A 19,161-nucleotide genomic window follows, 5' to 3' on the forward strand; every position below is an offset into this window, starting at 1 on the left:
TTTCTGGAAGAGCAATCAACTATGATTTTAAAGAAAAGGTGGGGTTGGGTTTTTCAGGGTAGAATCCTACAACAGACTGGCTCCTATGTTTTGTGTGTTAGTAAATTGGGGATAATATTAGTATATAGTCAATGTTCATGAAGTGCTTACTATGGCCAGTACTAAGCCCTTTAAAGGCATTATCTCTTTTAATCCTCAAGACAACTTGATGAGATTGAATTACTTTTATTGAGAGATTTTTCAGAGGAAGAGTCTGAAGTTTAGTGAGGTTGAGCCCAAGGTGACACAGCTGTTTGCATGATTAATCAATAACAATAATGGCTCATATTTATTGAACTCAGATGTACTGAACTATTAACAAGTTGTAGATAATGTGCTAGGTACTCTACATGCATTATCTTATTTAATCCTCCTTACAACTCTAAGAGGTAAGTACTATTATTATCACTACAGCTTTTCAGATGGAGAAATGGGGGCAAGAAGAGGCTAAGTAACATGCCCAATATCAAGTAATCTGGGATTTGAACACAGACAGATTGGCTCCAAACCCAACTGCTTAACCTCTACGCCCCAATGCCTTCTTGTTATGATACAACACCTAAAAAGGCCTATCACCTTATAGGTCCTCAAAGAGGCAAGCCCCCTTCCTCTTAGTATAATAAACACTGGATTGGATCTAAAGGAGTCCACAAAGCTGTGAGCTTCTCTGGTACATGCGCATGAGTGGTACCAGCGAACATCTATGGGGTCTAAATCAGCCCCAGAACCCACTTCCATTAATTCATCAGGCAACCCCAGCCTAACATGCAAATGAGGAAATCCTCCTAAGCAGGAATAAACTGCAATAAACTGCAGAGGTTCCCTCATCCTGTTTCTCACTTCACGTTTTGGATGCTGCAGGCCGGGTGAGCAGAGATCCCAGGCGCTGTCCCGGGCAGCTGCCCTGCATCCGAGAGCTACCATGAATCACTTCCAGACCATCTTGAGTCAGGTCCGGATGCTGCTCTCCAGCCATCGGCCGAGACAAGTGCAGGCACTTTTGGACAACCTGCTGGCAGAGGATCTTCTCTCCAGGGAGTACCACTACGCCCTGCTCCATGAGCCTGACGGTGAGGCTCTGGCCAGGAAGATCTCCTTGACCCTGATGGAGAAAGGAGACCCAGACCTGGCCCCCTTGGGGTGGATCTGGAGTGGGCTGCAGGCCCCGGCAGCCGAGAGGGACTCCGGCTACAAGGACCCTGGGGGTAAGTGCCATCCCCTTTTCTCATGGAGCAACGCCTGGCTGTAGGCAGCCCAGAGATTTTCCCTCTACTCTCTGAAAAGGAAGTCAATGTGATCATCCGGGTCCCAAGTTGGAAAGGCAGCCTTGGACAGGAATCAAGGTCTCTGGTTGAGCTGGCAGGAGCGGCAAGTGCTTGGAGAGCTCAGGCTGTGATGCTGAGGGCACTGGAGAAACAGTGTGCTTCCCACTCGACTTAAGAGTAAACTGTCCACGCAGCCAGATGCCCACTTGGGTCACTCTCCGAGCCGCCTTGATACCTTAGGCACGATGCAAGGCACTGGTGAGGGGCACAGATGGACAAATCGGCTATTGCCTGCAAGTGGGGAAGACGGATGCAGGCACAATCAGTGTGTGGAAAAATAGGTTGCCACAGAGAGGAAGGGCCAAAGAGCTGGGGAGCAGAGATTGCCATGTGTGTGTGCGCGCGTGTGTGCGTGCGTGCAAGAATGCACGTGCGTGTATGTGCAGGTGCACGTATGTGTGGGCACATGCTTGCATGTGTATGTACTTTGTGTGTGTGCGTGCATGTGTGCGTGCGTGCAAGAGTGCACGTGCGTGTATGTGCAGGTGCACGTATGTGTGGGCATACGCTTGCATGTGTATGTACTTGTGTGTGTGTGTGTGTATGTGTGCACATGTGTGTGTGTGCATCTGGGTCATGGAGAGAGACAGAAACTGAAAGACAGACAGGGAGAGAGAGAAAGGGAGGGAGAGACAGGAGAGAAAGAGACAGAAATGGAGATGGAGAGAAGGAGGGAAGAAGGGAGGGAGGATGGGAGGAAAGAAGAGAGAGATGGAAGGAGGAAGAGAAAGAGGGAGATGGTGGGGGAAAGAGAGAGAGAGACAGAAGAGGAACCATACTGGAGGGAGAGAGTGTCTTATTTTTAAAAAGTACTGATGGCAATTGATGCATCTTAAATTAGGAAAACAAGCCTATACCATACCGTTTCCACTCGCACCCTTGGCTCCCCAAACATTTTAGGTCTTCCTTCCCAGTTCCAAAGAGGTTCTCACTTCAGTGCAAACAACAGTTTTCCTAAAGACACATGTCTTTCAGTCTCCTCTATGTAAATCTGTGCTTTCCCAGTTTTATGAGCTGGTGTCATAAACTCTAGTCCTTCTTGGTCCTTTCATGTTTCTGGAGTAACTTGAAACAAGATAATCACAATGATTCACATTTATTGAGTATTTACTGTGCACCAGGCACAGCCTAAGCCAGCAGGTAGTTCTCATATCCACCCTAAACGCTTTGATGATCTCCAACCGTATTTTATGCAGAAAGAAGAAACAGAGGCTGCCCAGAAGTGACCAACCCCAGTCCCCAGGTGGGAAGTGGTGGAGGCTGGATTTGAAGGCAGACAAGCTTTTAGCCTCAATCTGACCTTGAGGGGTAAAAAAGCCCCTTGATGATTTTGCCATGGGCACCAGGGCAGTGTAGGTATTTCTCCAACTCTTCTGCCAAGATACAAGTTTACATGGGGTTGGCTGTCCTCCTGGCTGAACTCACTCAGATGGTCTCTATCTGTTCCTCGGACACATCTTTTACTCTCCCCCTCCTAACAGACCCCTGGGGGGCTGGGGCATCTTTACCAGCTGAACGACCTCCCTGACTTCTTAATGGGAGTGCAAGCGGCCTCTGTGGTCTTTTTTTTTTTTTTTTTTAACTTTTTATTTTATATTGGAGTAGAGTTGATTAACAATGTTGTGTTAGTTTCAGGTGCACAGCAAAGTGGTTCAGTTATACATATACATGTATCTATTCTTTTTCAAATTCTTTTCCCATTTAGGTTGTTACATAATATTGAGCAGAGATCTCTGTGCTATACAGTAGGTCCTTGTTGGTTATCTGTTTTAAATATAGCAGTGTGTACATGTCAGTCCTAAAGATGCTACCAGAAAACCGCCAGAGCTCATCAATGAATTCGGTAAAGTTGCAGGTTACAAAATTAGTACACAGAAATCTATTGCATTTCTATACACTAACAACGAAAGATCAGAAAGAGAAATTAAAGAAACAATCCCATTTACCATCGTATCAAAAAGAATAAAATACCTAGGAATAAACCTACCTAAGGAGGCAAAAACCTATACTCCGAAAACTATAAGACACTGATGAAAAGAAATGGAAGACGACGCAAACAACCTATGCGGTCTTGACGGGGGTGCAGATGCCAACTTCCGGGGCTGTCAAAGCGTTCCTCTCTCCTTGACTCGCCCCCTGCTAACTGCAGGCTCCTTCACACCGCAGGCTACCCAACACCTCTGCCCTGCCCTCCTCTCTCTGCGAGGGCTGGTTCCTGTTATTAAACTGCATTTCCTCCCTGGGGACGTAATATTTTTATTTCTGATCCCACGTGACTCTAGAAAGGGAACTGGGCTCAGGGCGGTGTGGGCTTCAGAGGCTGGGAGACAAGGAAGGATAAATCACTTCCTTTCCCCGTTGCTTACCTCCCCCTCTTCCAGGCCAGCTCCCCCCAGGCATGAAAGACTCAACTGTAAGGAGTACGGGCAGGTGTGCTGCTTTGGGGCAGGGAGAAGAAGCAGCCTTCAGAGGGGGAGAAGGGGAACTGGGGAAGAGAATTGTGGGGTTTGTAAATAAAGGGCACCGACTTTAGTTTCAACAGGGGTTCAGAAAAGGAAATCAGTGTGTGAAGTTTCTGTCACTCTCTCTACAACCCTATCATGATCTTCACCCTCCGCTGCTCTAAACCCTGCACCGACTTCCCGTGTCACTCAGAGGAAAGCTAAATCTGGACGATTCCCACAAGGCCCTTCACGATCTGGCTTTCATCACTGCTCTGCTCCCATCCTGTACTCCTGCCTTCTCATCTTCTCCAGACGTGCTGGCACCCTCACTGTCCCTGGGACAGGCCAGGCACGCTCTCTGCCACAGGACCTCTGCACATGCCATTCCTTCCATCTGGAACACTCTTTTCTCCAGATATCCTCTTGGCCAACATCCTTGAATCCTTCAGATCTTTGCTCAAATGTAACCTTCTCAGGGATGCCTACCCTGATCATTCCATTTAGAATTGCAACTCCCCCTTCACCCTCTGAGCAGTGCCCCCTTCCCCCATTGATACATTCACCTTCTATATACTTTACTTTTGTATTACATTTGTTGTTTGTTTGTTTGTTTGTTTTTGGCTCCACCACGAGGCTTGTGGGATCTTAGTTCCCCGACCAGGGATTGAACCCGGGGCCCTAAGCAGTGAGACTGCGGAGTCCTAACCACTAGACTGCCAGGGAATTCCCTATGTTTGTTGTTTATTGTCTGACTCCCTCACCGTAAAATAAGCTCCCTGTGGACAGGGATCCATGCTTTCATCACGGATGCATCCCACACGCTTAACACAGTGCCTGGCAAAGGATAGGTGTGCGATATGTGTTTGTTAAATATTAGACTGAGGGATGGTAGATGGATGGATGGATGGATGGATGGGTGGGTGGTGAGTGGATAGGGGGGTGGGTGGATACGTGAATGGTTGATGGGTGGTGAATAGGTGGATGGGTGATGGATAGGTGGCTAGATGCTTAGGTGGATGGGTGATGGGGGTGTGGGTGGGTAGGTGGCTGGGCAATGAGTGGATGGGGAATCGTTGGGTAGGGGGACAGGGAAATGGTAGATGGGTAGGTGGGTAGGTGGATGGGTGATAGGTGGGTGGGTGGGTGGGTGCATGGGTGGCTCGTGTAGTCCCATTACTCTCACTTTACAGGTAAGTACACTGAGGCACAGGGAGGTAAAGTGATTTGCCTCGCTCATGGCCTGGGAGTGGGGGGCTATGAGATATTGGATCTCATGGGTCTGGATCTCTCGCTGCACTTTCTGCTTGGCTGCCTCTTCTGCATAACCTAAAGGGATACTGTAAGTCTACCCAAAACAGGCTGACCACCTTCAAACTGAAACCAGCCTGATGATTCAGAAGTCACCTTTAGATATTATAATGCTTCAGTTGCAATTGTGTAGGAAGCCCACTTCTGGGGACGTGACCTTGGGGATTGACTCTACTGCACAGAGCAGCACATGTACATCCAGCCCCCAGGCAAGCTCGGGGGAGTCCCAAGAGTCCTGACAGAACTCAGCAGCCTGACTGGGGAATCAAAGCAAACACTCAGGCAGTCTTTGGCTGACAGTGGCTGACAACACCTGGAGGACAATCAGAGGCCAGAGAAGAGAGATATTGGATGGCAGTGATGGAAAAAGAACCAGGCTGGAAGCTGGACAGCTCTGGTTCTGAGGCCATGCTCTGCTGCTGCCTACAAACTGTGTAACCTTGGCCACATGCCTGAACCACTCTGACCCTCGGTTTCTTCATCTCTAAAATGGGAGTGATGATATAAACCTCCCAGGGTTATAGCGAGGGTTAAATGAGATGGAAGCTGGTAAACTATCCAAGGCGGTTCTTGGCATTAGACAGATAACTCCAGGAATATTGGACAGGGGGAAGATAAACCAGGGGTTTGAGTCTGCAGTCTCATTGGGGGCCTCATGTCATATCTAGACAGCTACTCCAGTGCTGAGTGCTTGGTGCTGTGTGCATCTGAGAAATGGGCCAAGGTGCCCCCCACCCTCAAGTTGGCACATTAGTTAAGCACATGGGCTGTGGCCTCCATGCCAGCTGTGACTCCCTGATTCCAAGGGCTATGACAGTGAGCCCTTCCTGGGACCCCTCTGGGCCTCAGTTTCCACATCCATAAAATGGAGGTGATACTAGCATCCAGAGTGGCTATTCTGAGAATTCAGTGACATCATCCAAAATAAGGCACATGCATTTCTGGCAAGTGGAAAGCTCGTTCTGACTCGTCAGCCTCGAGGGTGGCATTTGGGGTAACCACAGACCCAAGGGGCACAGAAGGATGACTGGGGGAAAGGTCAGACCCAGCCGACCTCTGGTTTGTGAATGGAGGCACAGCAGTGTTTTTGGGGTGAGCTTTCTCGGAGGCTGTAGGACGCCCCTGCTATGGTTTTATATATTATTGTTTTCTTCGGCTTTCCTTTGCTGGTTTGTCGCTCTCTGTCTTCACGATGTGGTACTTTTGCCCATGAAGACTCTGTTCTAGGAACCACAGAACAAAGGCTCCTTCTAGGATGTTGCCTGATTTATTGGAAAGGGAGGGACACACCCCAGGCTGCTAAGCTCTTCCTCCCGCTTCCTTCCCCATTTGGTTCTTAGGATGAGAGTCACCAGAGCCAGGGCTCAGAGGGGAGGGAGGCCGCGCCCTCCCTTCCTCTGACACCTTCCTTTCCCAAAACCTGTTCCTGCTCTGATCCCTGATCAGGGAGCCTCCGTGGACTCCTGGAAGGAGATGTGTTGGCAAGGACCACTTGTTTTTTCACCTTGAGTAGCTTCCCAGCTAGTCAGACCTACTTCACTTTCACCCCCAGGAGCCACAGAAGTAGAAGCACCTGCACCGGAAGTTGGCACGTCCCCATGGGTTTTCCCAGGCTGACCAGTGGCCTGTTCTATACTCAGCTTGGCTCCAAGTCTGGCACCTGACTCAACCAGGGACTGTTTCTGTTCTTTGTTGTTACCTTGAACAGCTCACCTGTGTTCTTACTTACCATTTATTGGTCTCTCCACCTACCTGCCCATCCACCTACCTGCCTACCCTCAAACTACCTGGTCTACTTAACCACCTACTAATATCTACTTATCAATTCAACAACTTACATCTACTATCTACTTCTATCTACTTATCAATTTATCAATCTTTCATTTATCTGACTGCCTGTATATTTATGTATCAGCTTATTTACCTGCTTTCCTACCTACTAATCCACTTGTACCTTTGCCCACGGACAGGCCTACATTCTCATACACTTTCCTACCTGCCTAATTTGCCTACATACCAGTTTTTTTCTTTCTATTCACCCACCTCTCCACCGATCTCTTTTCCTTTCTTTCTCACCTCCTTTCTTCTCTCCTCCTTAAGCATTTACTTAGCACCTGCCAGAAATGAGGGGAGGGGGTCACAAACAAACATAAGAAAAGACACTTAAAACCTAGTAAGGGAGGACTCTCCATCCATTTGGAACTTATCTGCCTTGATCATTCAAATCCAAATGCCATCCATTCGCTCAACCAATCTTGGAGTCCTGTGTCTTTTAAATAAGAAAATCAAACACAGTAAGACAGACATTAAGGACCTTGTGACCTAATCAGAGGCAGCATGGGGGATACTCATGAAATAGGAAGTTCACGATGTATTGCCAAATCCGTGGCAGCAAGTTTGCTAAAAATGAGTAGGGCAGGAGGTTGTTGTTAGCTGGAAAGGTGATGAAGGTGGGAACTTGGGCCTTGAAGGATGGCTAAAATACAGCCCGATGGGAGGAGGCAGGAGGGTGGTCCTGGGGTTGGGGGGAGGGTGGGGGACCCTGCTTGAGCAGAAGTACATAGGTAGGGCCCAGCTGCAGCAAGGGGTGGCAAGCTTTCAGGAATCCTACTTGTAAGACCAAGTTCCCCCATCTCCTCTCCCTGGTACTTGGCAGGGGACCCCAGACTGGTAACTTTAACAATGCTTCTGACTGTAGCTTTGTCATGCTGGATCCTGACTTGAGACAAAGAAATGTGGGTGCCTAGGGCAAGGCTTGCCTCCACAGCACTGAGAGGGGCCCTCAGTCAGAAGGGAACTGGCTTTATCCTGGGCTCTGGAGAATGGTCACCACCTCTAGGGGGGTTTTGAAGAGGAGCATCAGCAAGCACGCAGGATGCTTTAATAGGAAGAAACCCTGGGGTTGGCTGAACCCCTCTGCCCCCTCTTAGTCCTGCCCACTCAGTCCTGGGGGCCTGTCACTCCAACTCAGCAACCCCTCTCCTCACCTCCACTGCCTCTGCTGGAATTCAGACCCCCATCGGCTCCTGGCAGGGCACCATGGCGCTCCTCCCTGGTCTCCATATACGAGGCCCTCTTGGTGCCGATTTACGGCCTCTACCATCAGTTAAAACACCGGCTAGCACGTGGTCACCCTGCTCAGAAACCTGTGTTGACGCCGGCATGACCAGATTTAGGTCTTGTGGAGTGTGGGTCTGGGGCGGGGGCAGGTGAAGGAGGACATGGAGAGACCAGGTAGCAGACTGCTGCTGTGGTCCAGGTGAGAGATGAGAGCATCCAAGCAGGTGCACCCCAGGCCCAGGGGACTCTCATTCCAAGCTCGGCCCTGCCACGAAGCTGATTCAGAGCTGCCTTGGCCATGGCCATCAGAGCTGGCTCCCTCTGAGGACAGGAAATTGGCCTCGCTGAATGGCCAGGTGTGCCTCTCCCCGGGCACATCAGGTCAGAGGAAGATGAGACTTCTTGGGACTTCTCATATTCATCATGTCTATTTTGTTAGCCTAACTAAGCAAGACTGTTTCAAATTGACTCTCAGCTTTCTTATTTGTCTGCCTACTTACCCCCCTGGGACTTCTGACAGCAGCAACTGCTTCAAAAATAATCACCATACAAATATAAGCATCATTATCCCCATTTCACACATGGAGAAACTGAGGCCCACACAAAGGAAGTGAGGGGTCCAAGGTCACCCATCCGTTAATAACCACGGGGGCTAGACCATAGCACTTCAGACTCCCAATCCAGTGTTCTTTCTGTAAAAATGCTTGAGGCGCTGAAGTCATTGTTTCCCAATCGTCATTCATTTCGGTACCACCCTCATGATTTCTTTTCACCACCTACACTATCCTTAGCTCGACAGTTTTTTTTTTTTCCAAACTACTCACATTTTGTATTCACCTTTATTTCCCAAGGAAAGTTTATGTCCACCATAAATGAAAAAGAATGCCACACATAGAAGGTAACTATGAAACAGGAGAGCAGAATAATGTTATTCCATTCTAGCCAGACACTGATGTCTACGGAAGGCTTGAGGCTGGGGGCTGCTCTCTGTGAAATGGGTTGATCACGCATTAGAAGAGGTGTTAAAAGCTCCTTAGCCCCAGACTGAGACTTTCTTCTCAAGGTTTCCAGGAGCCGGGGCAGAGAGTTAAAAAGGCGCTAAATTTCTCCCTGCGTGAGACTGACAGTCTCTCCGCCACATCTACGCAGTACCCCCAAACCATGCGGCTATAAGGATACCATATTTGGGGGTAAGACTTTTTAATGTGTAATTTATGTTTTAGTCCAATGTTCTTAGAATAAAAATGATGAATGGACCACTCGTGTTCTCCAGGGAAATTCAGGGCAATTTGGTGTGGGGGTGGGATGGTGGATGGGAGTGGAATCTCAGCAGTTTGCTGGAAGCTAGTTCAGCTTGTCTTGAGGCATTTGTGGGGCTCTGACCGCGGCCCCATCCTGCAGAGGATGGCAGATATTGGCAGCTGGCACCAGCGTGGCTCCACTGTGGTCGCCGTTATTTCAGAATGTCAGCGTGTTGAAGACCCTCCAATAGACAACTCATAACCTTCTGAGGTCGGTCACCCGATTTGGTCCGCAACAAGGAACTGAAATTAACATCAGACGCAAGTCTGTGTTTAAGGGAGCATGGGCAAATTAGAGCATGTCTAGATGCGAGAAATCTGACAGCTCAGACCACCTGGTAGGGTGAGAATTTTCTGCTGGTCCCTTACTTGCTTCCTTTGCATGTTTACTTAGTCTTGGCGGGCTCCAGACTTCTGTAGGGAGACTGGTCAGAGATGAGGTTGCCTGCTTCTGAGCTGGGCATCTGAAGGCATCGTTGGGCGGGCTGAGGGCAACAGGAGGGGCTGCCAGAGTCCGGGAGCTGCTGCCTCACTCTGTTTCTCACACCATGCGTTGCCTGGCTACACGCCCCGCCGGGTCCTGCCTGCCAGAGCCCCAAGGTAAAAAGGCGGGTGGGGGACGTTGGGGCTGAGAACGCTTCTTGATTTAGGGTGAGGTCTCAGCTCGTCCCACCGTCCCAAATTATCAGAGACATTGCTCTGAACTGGGGTGTGAGGGTGGCGAGAGGGGTCTTTGTCCTGCTGGGGCTTTTGGAAGAAGTGAGGTGGTTTGCCATTTCCTTCCACTGAGGGACATTCGGTCTGCCCAGATGCCTGGAATGTAAGAGGGCTTTATCAGCCTGAAGGGTACTAAAGGGCTGACTTTCAGTGGGCGTGTCGTTAGCTCTCAGCATTCATGACATGGCTAGGCCAACCACAAGGTCCTCTCTCTGCCAGGTAAACACTGAGGGGCACGCCCTTGAAGGGTGGAACCCCTGCCAGATCCACCCCATCCCCGGGAAGCAGGGAAACCAAAGCCAGAGTCAGCCCCTTGGTCTAGATGTTGAGCCCCAGCTGGTGGGCAATACAGTCACCTGGACCGATGCTGCCCTATCCCCAGTTTCCAAACGGTGTTTTGGGGAAAAAGTGGGGGACAGGGGACAGATGATGAGAGACAGCATAGCACAGACATCTGGTACCAGCTCTGAAGGCAGCACGGCAGGTTTGAATCGCAGCTGCACTGTTGCCTGGGTGTGAAGTGACACTGAACAAGTCCCCAACCTACTCTGAGTCTGTTTTCCTGGGCTGTTAAATGGGATTAGGGGGAAACTCTTATTACAAGACAAAGGTGAGGAATCAAAGGGTCTAGCACAGTGCCTGGTGCATTGTAGGATCTGAAGACACACATAGGAGCCCGTTATTAGTGTGGTTGAGACTGTAGGACTCCTCTTCTCAGACGCTGCTCAAATGTGAGGCTTCCTCTGAACCTGCAGATTGATGACAAGTTTGCCAGCTCTGTTGGTTGCAGCCAGAGCTTGTTGGGGGAGTTTTCCAGGGGGAAAGAGAGGTCAGAAGTCACCTTGACCCACCCCTTCCTCAATACCAGATGAGGAAATCCAAGCCTGGGAAGGGAGGTGACCTCCCCAAGGTCTCAGGGTGGATGGAGCAGGGGTCCAGGACCTCTGGAAGAGGAAGGGTGGGAGGAAAGCGGCCAGGAGGTATGTGGTGATGGCAACTCAGGGTTGCCAGGGCTGAATTTCCAGCCAGGGAAGTTCCTTGAGGAATTTTCTCTTCCTCCCAAGGGCATCTGGCTTCCCAGGAATGAATAGCTCAGTGAGCAAACCCCTGTGCCCTGCAGGGGTGGTTTGCCAGCTTCAAGGTGGGGCTGAGGTGGAGGGAAATTGAGGGCCAGACAGGGGTGTGGATGAGCTCGCTGCAAACCAGGGCTTGTATATCATATGCCTACGGGCAGGCTGCCTCCTCCAAAGCTGGGCACTGGCCATTTTTAGGAGCTGATTAGCCGCTCCAGGGAGTGGGGGCGGAGGGGGGGGGTGGCCTAGGCGCTTCTGAGAAAGCACGTGGCGGGCGCAGCAGGGGGCGGCTCGGGTGCCTGCTTACTCCCCAGCTTGGGTTGGCCCAAGCCCCTTGGTGCAGAGAGAAAGTGAAAGAGAAAAAGGGCAGCCACAGTGGGTGGAGGTGGGGTGGCCAGGCGACTGCTCGCCCCAAGCTCTCTTGCTCGCTGCAGCCTCAGACCTGGCGGGAGGGAGAAGCCACTGGCAGCTCGCGGGAGTCCAGGGAACAGCGGAAGGTAAACAAAATCCCCTTAGCAGCCCCTGAAGTGGGGCTGGGAATAGAGGTTCAGAGACTGGTAGCTACTTGCCTGAGATCACACAGCAAGGCTGGGAGGAGGAGGAAGGTAATGCGCAGAGTGTACACCCTAGAAACTCCTCGTTTCCAGCATCCCTGGAAGGATTCCACGCAGGAACTGAGAGCGGGGAACCCGGAGCTGGGCTGCTTTGCCCAGAGCACCGGGGCCCAGGGGAGGCGGAGGGGAGAGCCGGTGGGAGCGGCCGCGTCTGCAGAGAGATTGGGGCACAGAAGGAGCACGCAGAGCGGGGACGCGGTGTGGCCAGACGCTCGGTAGACAGTCTCCCTGCGCGTCCTAGAATCTGAAGAAGCGCGGAGGGGCGCGCGGAGGGAGACACAGGCTTTTCTTCTACCGGGGGACCTAGGACCGGGGCTGCCCTTCTCTGAGCCTCAGTTTCCCTCTTGAATCACGTTCCCGCTCTGACTCTGGAGTCTGGGTACCCGGCCCTCTTGGTGGGGTCCCCAGAGCAGGGAGGGCTATGGGGAGACATTTAAACGTCGGATTGGAGAAATCTTCACTTCTCTTTTACCATCTTGGGGGGCAGGGGCTTTCCTGGACTGTGTTTGACCGTTGGCATCTCTACCGCAAGTTGGGGTCCTGAGCCACATCTTCTAAGGAGAGAAACTAAGGGCCCCCGGAAAGGGATTGGGGTGGGGCTCTCCGGGGTCCCAGAATATCAGAATTGGAGCCACCATGTCTAGCTCTGTCTGGGACCCTTAAAACCCGCAGTTCTCCCTTGAGTCCCACAGCATCTCTCTCCACCCTAGGTGACACATGGGAGGGGACATAAGTGCCCCACCTCCAGTTGCGGCCAGGAGTTCCTAAATTTGGCAGGAAGTCTTCCATCTATGTGCCACTCCCCCCCCCAAAAAAAAGAAATACCATTCCCAGCCAATCAGAAGGTTAAGGAAATTAGTGCTTCTTGCTCTAGGGCCTGGTGGAGCTGAAAGGGGAGAAGATGAGACCCCAGCAAATCATCACTTTCCAAATCCCAGCCTGCCTTAGGCAAGGACCTGGTCTCCAAGATCCCAGAATATGGAGTGGAAGGGTCCTCAGAGACGACTGAGCCAGGGGGTCCCAGGCTTCCCACACGTGGGAATCACCCAGAAGGCTGTTTAGAGTGCAGGTTCCCAGCCCCCGCCCCCAGATCCCATTGGCTGGGCCTGGGGTGGTGCTCCCAATGGCAGGTTAACTGGCTATGGGTTGTGTGTGTGTATGTGATTCCTATCTCAGAGGTCCAGAGGTCCAGAGGTCATACATACATTGAAAGGCACTGAGGTCCAACCCCGGTACCTACTCCATGTTACAAAACCTCTGGGGACTTCCTGGGAGGTTTTGTCAAAGTCCACAGAGCCAAGTTATTAGCAGAATCAGGATTTGAAACCAGGTCCCCTGAGAGCCCATCCAGTACCTGGGCGGAGGTGTGAGCCTCCACAAATACAGGGCGGGTCCTGGATAGTCAGAGGGAGACTTGTTGATACAGCAAAGTCTGTCTGATGGCAGGGACCTGGCATCTAGTACCTTGTGGAGAGTTGAATCAGAAAATTAACACAGGGACCCTGCTCCAAGGCCTGGGGTCAGTCTTGGGCAATCAGGGAAGTGGCCTGAGGGAGAGGGTAAAGCTTATGTACTTAGCTTTCAGACTTGGCATCAGTCACCCTGAGTAACTGACTTCCCCTCCCGAGGGGCATCTATAAGATAAGACACGAGGGCTTTCTTGATGATTTCCTGACCTGCACAGAAGCACTTTGCAAAAACCACCAAAGAATACACATGTGCCCGGTGTAACCCTTACAGATTCTAGAGGGATCGTATAGAAAGATCTGAGAGGTCGTCATTGGGCACACGTCCGTGTGTTTCCAAAGACTTTGGCACATACGTGATCCGTGGTCCAAGGACAATTCTCAGAGAAGCCTTGGTTGACACTGGTTCTCATAGGGAGGACATTGGTGCTTTTCTGATTCTCTTTTAATCCTCCTTTTTTTGTGAGTAGGCGTGTTAGCACTCTAATACTAATGTTTCTTTTTAACAAAGTGGGAGGGCAGCTGACATTAATTTGATAACATTGTTTTGCTTTCAATGGCAAGTGATACTGCAGTTTTTGTTTTGGGGTTTTTTTTTCATGCAAGGTAGTGATAGAAAGTTTTCATCTTTTTTAAACATAAAATTTAGCAAGGTAATCATTTTTAAGTGTACAATTCAATGGCATTAAGTACATTCACGATGTTGTGCAACCATCACCACCATCCATCTCCCAAACTTTTTCATGGTCCAAGCTGAAACTCTGTCCCCATTAAGCACTAACTCCCCATTCTCCCCTTGCCCCCAGCCCCTGGCAACCACCCTTCTACTTTCTGTTTCTATGAGTTTGACCACTCTAGGTGACTCATATAAGTGGAATTATACAACATTTGTTCTTTTGTGTCTGGCTTTTTTCACTTAGCATAATCTTCAAGGTTCAACCATGTTGTAGCATGTGTCAGAACTTCATTCCTTTTTTTTTTTTTTTTTTTAATGTGTTGTTGGATTCTGTTTGCCAGTATTTTGTTGAGGATTTTTGCATCTATATTCAACAGTGATACTGGTCTGTAATTTTCTTTTTTTGTAGTATCTTTGTCTGGTTTTGGTATCAGGGTGATGGTGGCCTCATAGAATGAGTTTGGGAGTGTTCCTTCCTCTGCAATTTTTTGGAAGAGTTTGAGAAGGATGGGTGTTAGCTCTTCTCTAAATGTTTGATAGAATTCACCTGTGAAGCCATCTGGTCCTGGACTTTTGTTTGTTGGAAGATTTTTAATCACAGTTTCAATTTCATTACTTGTGATTGGTCTGTTCATATTTTCTGTTTCTTCCTGGTTCAGTCTTGGAAGGTTATACCTTTCTAAGAATTTGTCCATTTCTTCCAGGTTGTCCATTTTATTGGCATAGAGTTGCTTGTAGTAGTCTCTTAGGATGTTTTGTATTTCTGCGGTGTCTGTTGTAACTTCTCCTTTTTCATTTCTAATTTTATTGATTTGAGTCCTCTCCCTCTTTTTCTTGATGAGTCTGGCTAATGGCTTATCAATTTTGTTTATCTTCTCAAAGAACCAGCTTTTAGTTTTATTGATCTTTGCTATTGTTTTCTTTGTTTCTATTTCATTTATTTCCACTCTGATCTTTATGATTTCTTTCCTTCTGCTAACTTTGGGTTTTGTTTGTTCTTCTTTCTCTAGTTCCTTTAGGTGTAAGGTTAGATTGTTTACTTGAGATTTTTCTTGTTTCTTTAGGTAGGCTTGTATAGCTATAAACTTCCCTCTTAGAACTGCTTTTGCTGCATCCTATAGGTTTTGGATCATCGTGTGTTCATTGTCATTTGTCTCTAGGTATTTTTTGATTTCCTCTTTGATTTCTTCAGTGATCTCTTGGTTATTTAGTAACGTATTGTTTAGCCTCCATGTGTTTGTGTTTTTTACGTTTTTTTCCCTGTAATTGATTTCTAATCTCATAGCGTTGTGGTCAGAAACGATGCTTGATATGATTTCGATTTTCTTAAATTTACTGAGGCTTGATTTGTGACCCAAGATGTGATCTATCCTGGAGAATGTTCCGTGCGCACTTGAGAAGAAAGTGTAATCTGCTGTTTTTGGATGGAATGTCCTATAAATATCAATTAAATCTATCTGGTCTATTGTGTCATTTAAAGCTTGTGTTTCCTTATTTATTTTCATTTTGGATGATCTGTCCATTGGTGTAAGTGAGGTGTTAAAGTCCCCCACTATTATTGTGTTACTGTCGATTTCCTCTTTTATAGCTGTTAGCAGTTGCCTTATGTATTGAGGTGCTCCTATGTTGCGTGCATATATATTTATAATTGTTATATCTTCTTCTTGGATTGATCCCTTGATCATTATGTAGTGTCCTTCCTTGTCTCTTGTAACATTCTTTATTTTAAAGTCTATTTTATCTGATATGAGTATAGCTACTCCAGCTTTCTTTTGATTTCCATTTGCATGGAATATCTTTTCCATCCCCTCACTTTCAGTCTGTATGTGTCCCTAGGTCTGAAGTGGGTCTCTTGTAGACAGCATATATATGGGTCTTGTCTTTGTATCCATTCAGCAAGCCTGTGTCTTTTGGTTGGAGCATTTAATCCATTCACGTTTAAGGTAATTATCGATATGTATGTTCCTATGACCATTTTCTTAATTGTTTTGGGTTTGTTTTTGTAGGTCCTTTTCTTCTCTTGTGTTTCCCACTTAGAGAAGTTCCTTTAGCATTTGTTGTAGAGCTGGTTTGGTGGTGCTGAATTCTCTTAGCTTTTGCTTGTCTGTAAAGCTTTTGATTTCTCCATCAAATCTGAATGAGATCCTTGCTGGGTAGAGTAATCTTGGTTGTAGGTTCTTCCCTTTCATCACTTTAAGTATATCATGCCACTCTCTTCTGGCTTGTAGAGTTTCTGCTGAGAAATCAGCTGTTAACCTTATGGGAGTTCCCTTGTATGTTATTTGTCGTTTTTCCCTTGCTGCTTCCAATAATTTTTCTTTGTCTTTAATTTTTGCCAATTTGATTACTACGTGTCTCAGCATGTTTCTCCTTGGGTTTATCCTGTATGGGACTCGCTGCGCTTCCTGGACTTGGGTGGCTATTTCCTTTCCCATGTTAGGGAAGTTTTCGATTATAATCTCTTCAAATATTTTCTCTGGTCCTTTCTCTCTCTCTTCTCCTTCTGGGACCCCTATAATGCGAATGTTGTTGCGTTTAATGTTGTCCCAGAGGTCTCTTAGGCTGTCTTCATTTCTTTTCATACTTTTTTCTTTAGTTTGTTCCACAGCAGTGAATTCCACCATTCTGTCTTCCAGGTCACTTATCCGTTCTTCTGCCTCAGTTATTCTGCTATTGATTCCTTCTAGTGTAGTTTTCATTTCAGTTATTGTATTGTTCATCTCTGTTTGTTTGTTCTTTAATTCTTCTAGGTCTTTGTTAAACATTTCTTGCATCTTCTCGATCTTTGCCTCCATTCTTATTCCGAGGTCCTGGATCATCTTCACTATCATTATTCTGAATTCTTTTTCTGGAAGGTTGCCTATCTCCACTTCATTTAGTTGTTTTTCTGGGGTTTTATCTTGTTCCTTCATCTGGTATGTAGCCCTCTGCCTTTTCATCTTGTCTATCTTTCTGTGAATGTGGTTTTTGTTCCACAGGCTGCAGGATTATAGTTTTTCTTGCTTCTGCTGTCTGCCCTCTGGTGGTTGAGGCTATCTAAGAGGCTTGATGGGAGGCTCTGGTCTTCATTCCTTTTTATGGCTGAATAATATTCCAGTGTGTGAATGGACTACATTTTCTTTATCCATTCATCTGTCAGTGGACACTTGGGTTGTTTCCATCTTTTGTCTTTCGTGAATAGTGTTGCTACAAACATTTGTGTACAAGTATCTATTTGCATCCCTGCTTTCAATTCTAGAAAATTTTCTTTTAAAATAAATATGTTTGGGTTTTTTTCAAGTTAATTTAAGGAAAATGCTTAGGTAAATTATACAACAGGTGGTATGCAGATATGACCAAAAAAACTGTAAAGGAGGCAGGCGAATGTCTGAAGTTTGGAAGACTCTGGATTAGCGGAAAGACATAGTAGCTCTTGTAACAATCTAGGCTCGGGGGATGGGGCTACTAGGTCAAGGGGATGGCTGCTGAGGGACTTTTGGAAGGAAAAATATAGGAATTGGGGACCAACCTAACCTAAGCGCAGAGTCTTGGGGTTTCCAGCTGGGGAGAAGTAGAAAGGTGGTAGAAATGCAGGGCCTGGAAGGTTCCCTTGGAGGAAGGAAAAGCCATAGAGCCATGCAAACTGAGAGGCAATGTCTTCTCGGCAAGTGGAAACTCAGGCTGCCTTGGAAATAAAACCTACCTTAGCTCTCAGTCACTGCAAGGCAAGTGTGTGTATGTGAGTGTGTTGGAGGAGGGGGTGCCCAAGGGCAATGCTCATGTGAAAATACAGATTTCTGGACCCCACCCCAGACTTACGGTCAGAACCTCAGGGGGTGAGGTCCGGCTGCCGTGTGTTTAGCACCCACTTCAGGCAATTTTGATTCACGGCCAAGCTTGCTAACTGTCATCAGATGCTGGCAGGCAGGGCTGGCACGTGATTTATTTACCTCGGAGTCTCCAGCACCGAGCAAAGGGCCTGCCGCAGGCTTAGGTGCCATGTTAGGCCAAGTTGGGGGTTAGCACTGGAGCTGGGAGCCTGGCTTTGCTAACTGCAGCCACATTCTCCTCATTCCCCACTCCAGCACCCAGCTCAGGTTTTCTTCCAGGAAAAACTTGTTGGACTCCTTTTCAGCTCACTGACCGTAGCTGGGAAGGGTGGGGCTTGCAGAGGGAAGGCCACACGAAGGTCGGGGAGGCTTGCGTTCTGGTCAAGCACTGGGGCCCCCTCCTCCCCTGGCTGCAGCTCTTACAGCTGTCTCCGCCCTCCCCCCCTCCCCCTCCCCCCAGGACCCTCAGGCTCCTCAGCCCCAGTAACTGTGCCATTTACAGGCATTACACGCAGCAGCCGAGCTTGTCCTGTTTGAGTTCCAAGATTTTCCAAGTTGTGATGAGATGGATGTCCTCCAGGGAGTCCAGAGAAGACAGGTGGCTTGCCCAAGGGCTCAGAGGTGGCCTCCGTGGGGTCTTCTGTGGGCTTCTGTATGATTTCCAGGCCCTACCTGAGGAAAAAACAGAACCAACTTGTCTCACGTGGGGTTCCCCGGGAAGCAGACTCAGAGATGGGGCTTTGCACACGGGACGTTTACTGGGGAGAGGTCTCCAGGTTGGGGAGAGGGCCCCGGGGGAAAGGGAGGAAGCAGCATTGGGCAGAGGGAGGAGTTGGGCTGCGATACAGTCACGACAGAGGTCTCAGCCGATCCCGTGGGGAGGGCTGAAGCTGGGGCGGCCAGGGTTATCCCAAACTGAGACTCCCAGACCAGACCTTTGCACGCCTGCAGGCAGCAATCACTGCATGTGGGTACAGTGACTGGAAAAGGGTGTGACTTTGGGCTATTCCCAGAGAGGTTGAGTTGTTTTTGTTTGTTTGTTTGTTTGTTTTTTCGGCCACACAGCGCGGCATGCAGAATCTTAGTGACCCCACCGGGGATCGAACCCACGCCCTCTGCAGTGCAAGCGCGGAGTCTTAACCACTGGACAACCAGGGAAGTCCCCCCAGAGAGGTTGAGCTGTGACCTGTGAGCCAGTTGCCCTCTAGCAGCTGGTCCTTAAGGGACTGTAGCACACCACAGAATCTACTACATTTTTTTGAAATTGTCAAATCAGAGAGCATCTGGTGGCCAAGGCCTAAACTGTCATCTGGAGTTGTCTTTTTTATT

General features: G+C 48.6%; 2 protein-coding genes across 10 annotated transcripts in view; both read left to right on the top strand.

Moving 5' to 3' along the window:
- The first annotated feature begins 961 nt into the window (after positions 1 to 961).
- Positions 962 to 9,679, top strand: LOC133104209 (MHC class II transactivator-like). The gene is made up of 3 exons (XM_061209856.1): positions 962 to 1,244; positions 8,047 to 8,195; positions 9,578 to 9,679. Exons 1-3 carry the CDS (start codon positions 962 to 964, stop codon positions 9,677 to 9,679), a joined length of 534 nt encoding a protein of 177 aa, XP_061065839.1.
- A 232-nt stretch (positions 9,680 to 9,911) lies between these two features.
- LOC133104065 (MHC class II transactivator-like) overlaps positions 9,912 to 19,161 on the top strand; it is a 43,743-nt gene continuing 34,493 nt past the window's right edge. For 4 of the 9 annotated variants that reach the window (XM_061209704.1, XM_061209707.1, XM_061209705.1 and 1 more), the window contains exon 1: positions 9,912 to 10,077. In XM_061209704.1, the coding sequence (XP_061065687.1) occupies positions 10,026 to 10,077 (52 nt within the window). In that variant the 5' untranslated portion in view covers positions 9,912 to 10,025. Of the gene's footprint in view, positions 10,078 to 11,701; positions 11,765 to 19,161 lie in introns of those variants that run through there. The other 5 variants (XM_061209701.1, XM_061209703.1, XM_061209702.1 and 2 more) reach the window with 2 other exon arrangements.

This window comes from Eubalaena glacialis, chromosome 13 (assembly GCF_028564815.1).
Source record: "Eubalaena glacialis isolate mEubGla1 chromosome 13, mEubGla1.1.hap2.+ XY, whole genome shotgun sequence".
NCBI classification, from domain to species: domain Eukaryota; kingdom Metazoa; phylum Chordata; class Mammalia; order Artiodactyla; family Balaenidae; genus Eubalaena; species Eubalaena glacialis.

Coding starts and splice junctions, on each gene's coding strand:
- LOC133104209 (XM_061209856.1), top strand. CDS start 962: ATGAATCACTTCCAGACCATCTTGAGTCAGGTCCGGATGCTGCTCTCC. Junction 1,245..8,046: donor CGGCTACAAGGACCCTGGGG/GTAAGTGCCATC, acceptor GCCCCCTCTTAG/TCCTGCCCACTCAGTCCTGG. Junction 8,196..9,577: donor CCATATACGAGGCCCTCTTG/GTGCCGATTTAC, acceptor CCCATCCTGCAG/AGGATGGCAGATATTGGCAG.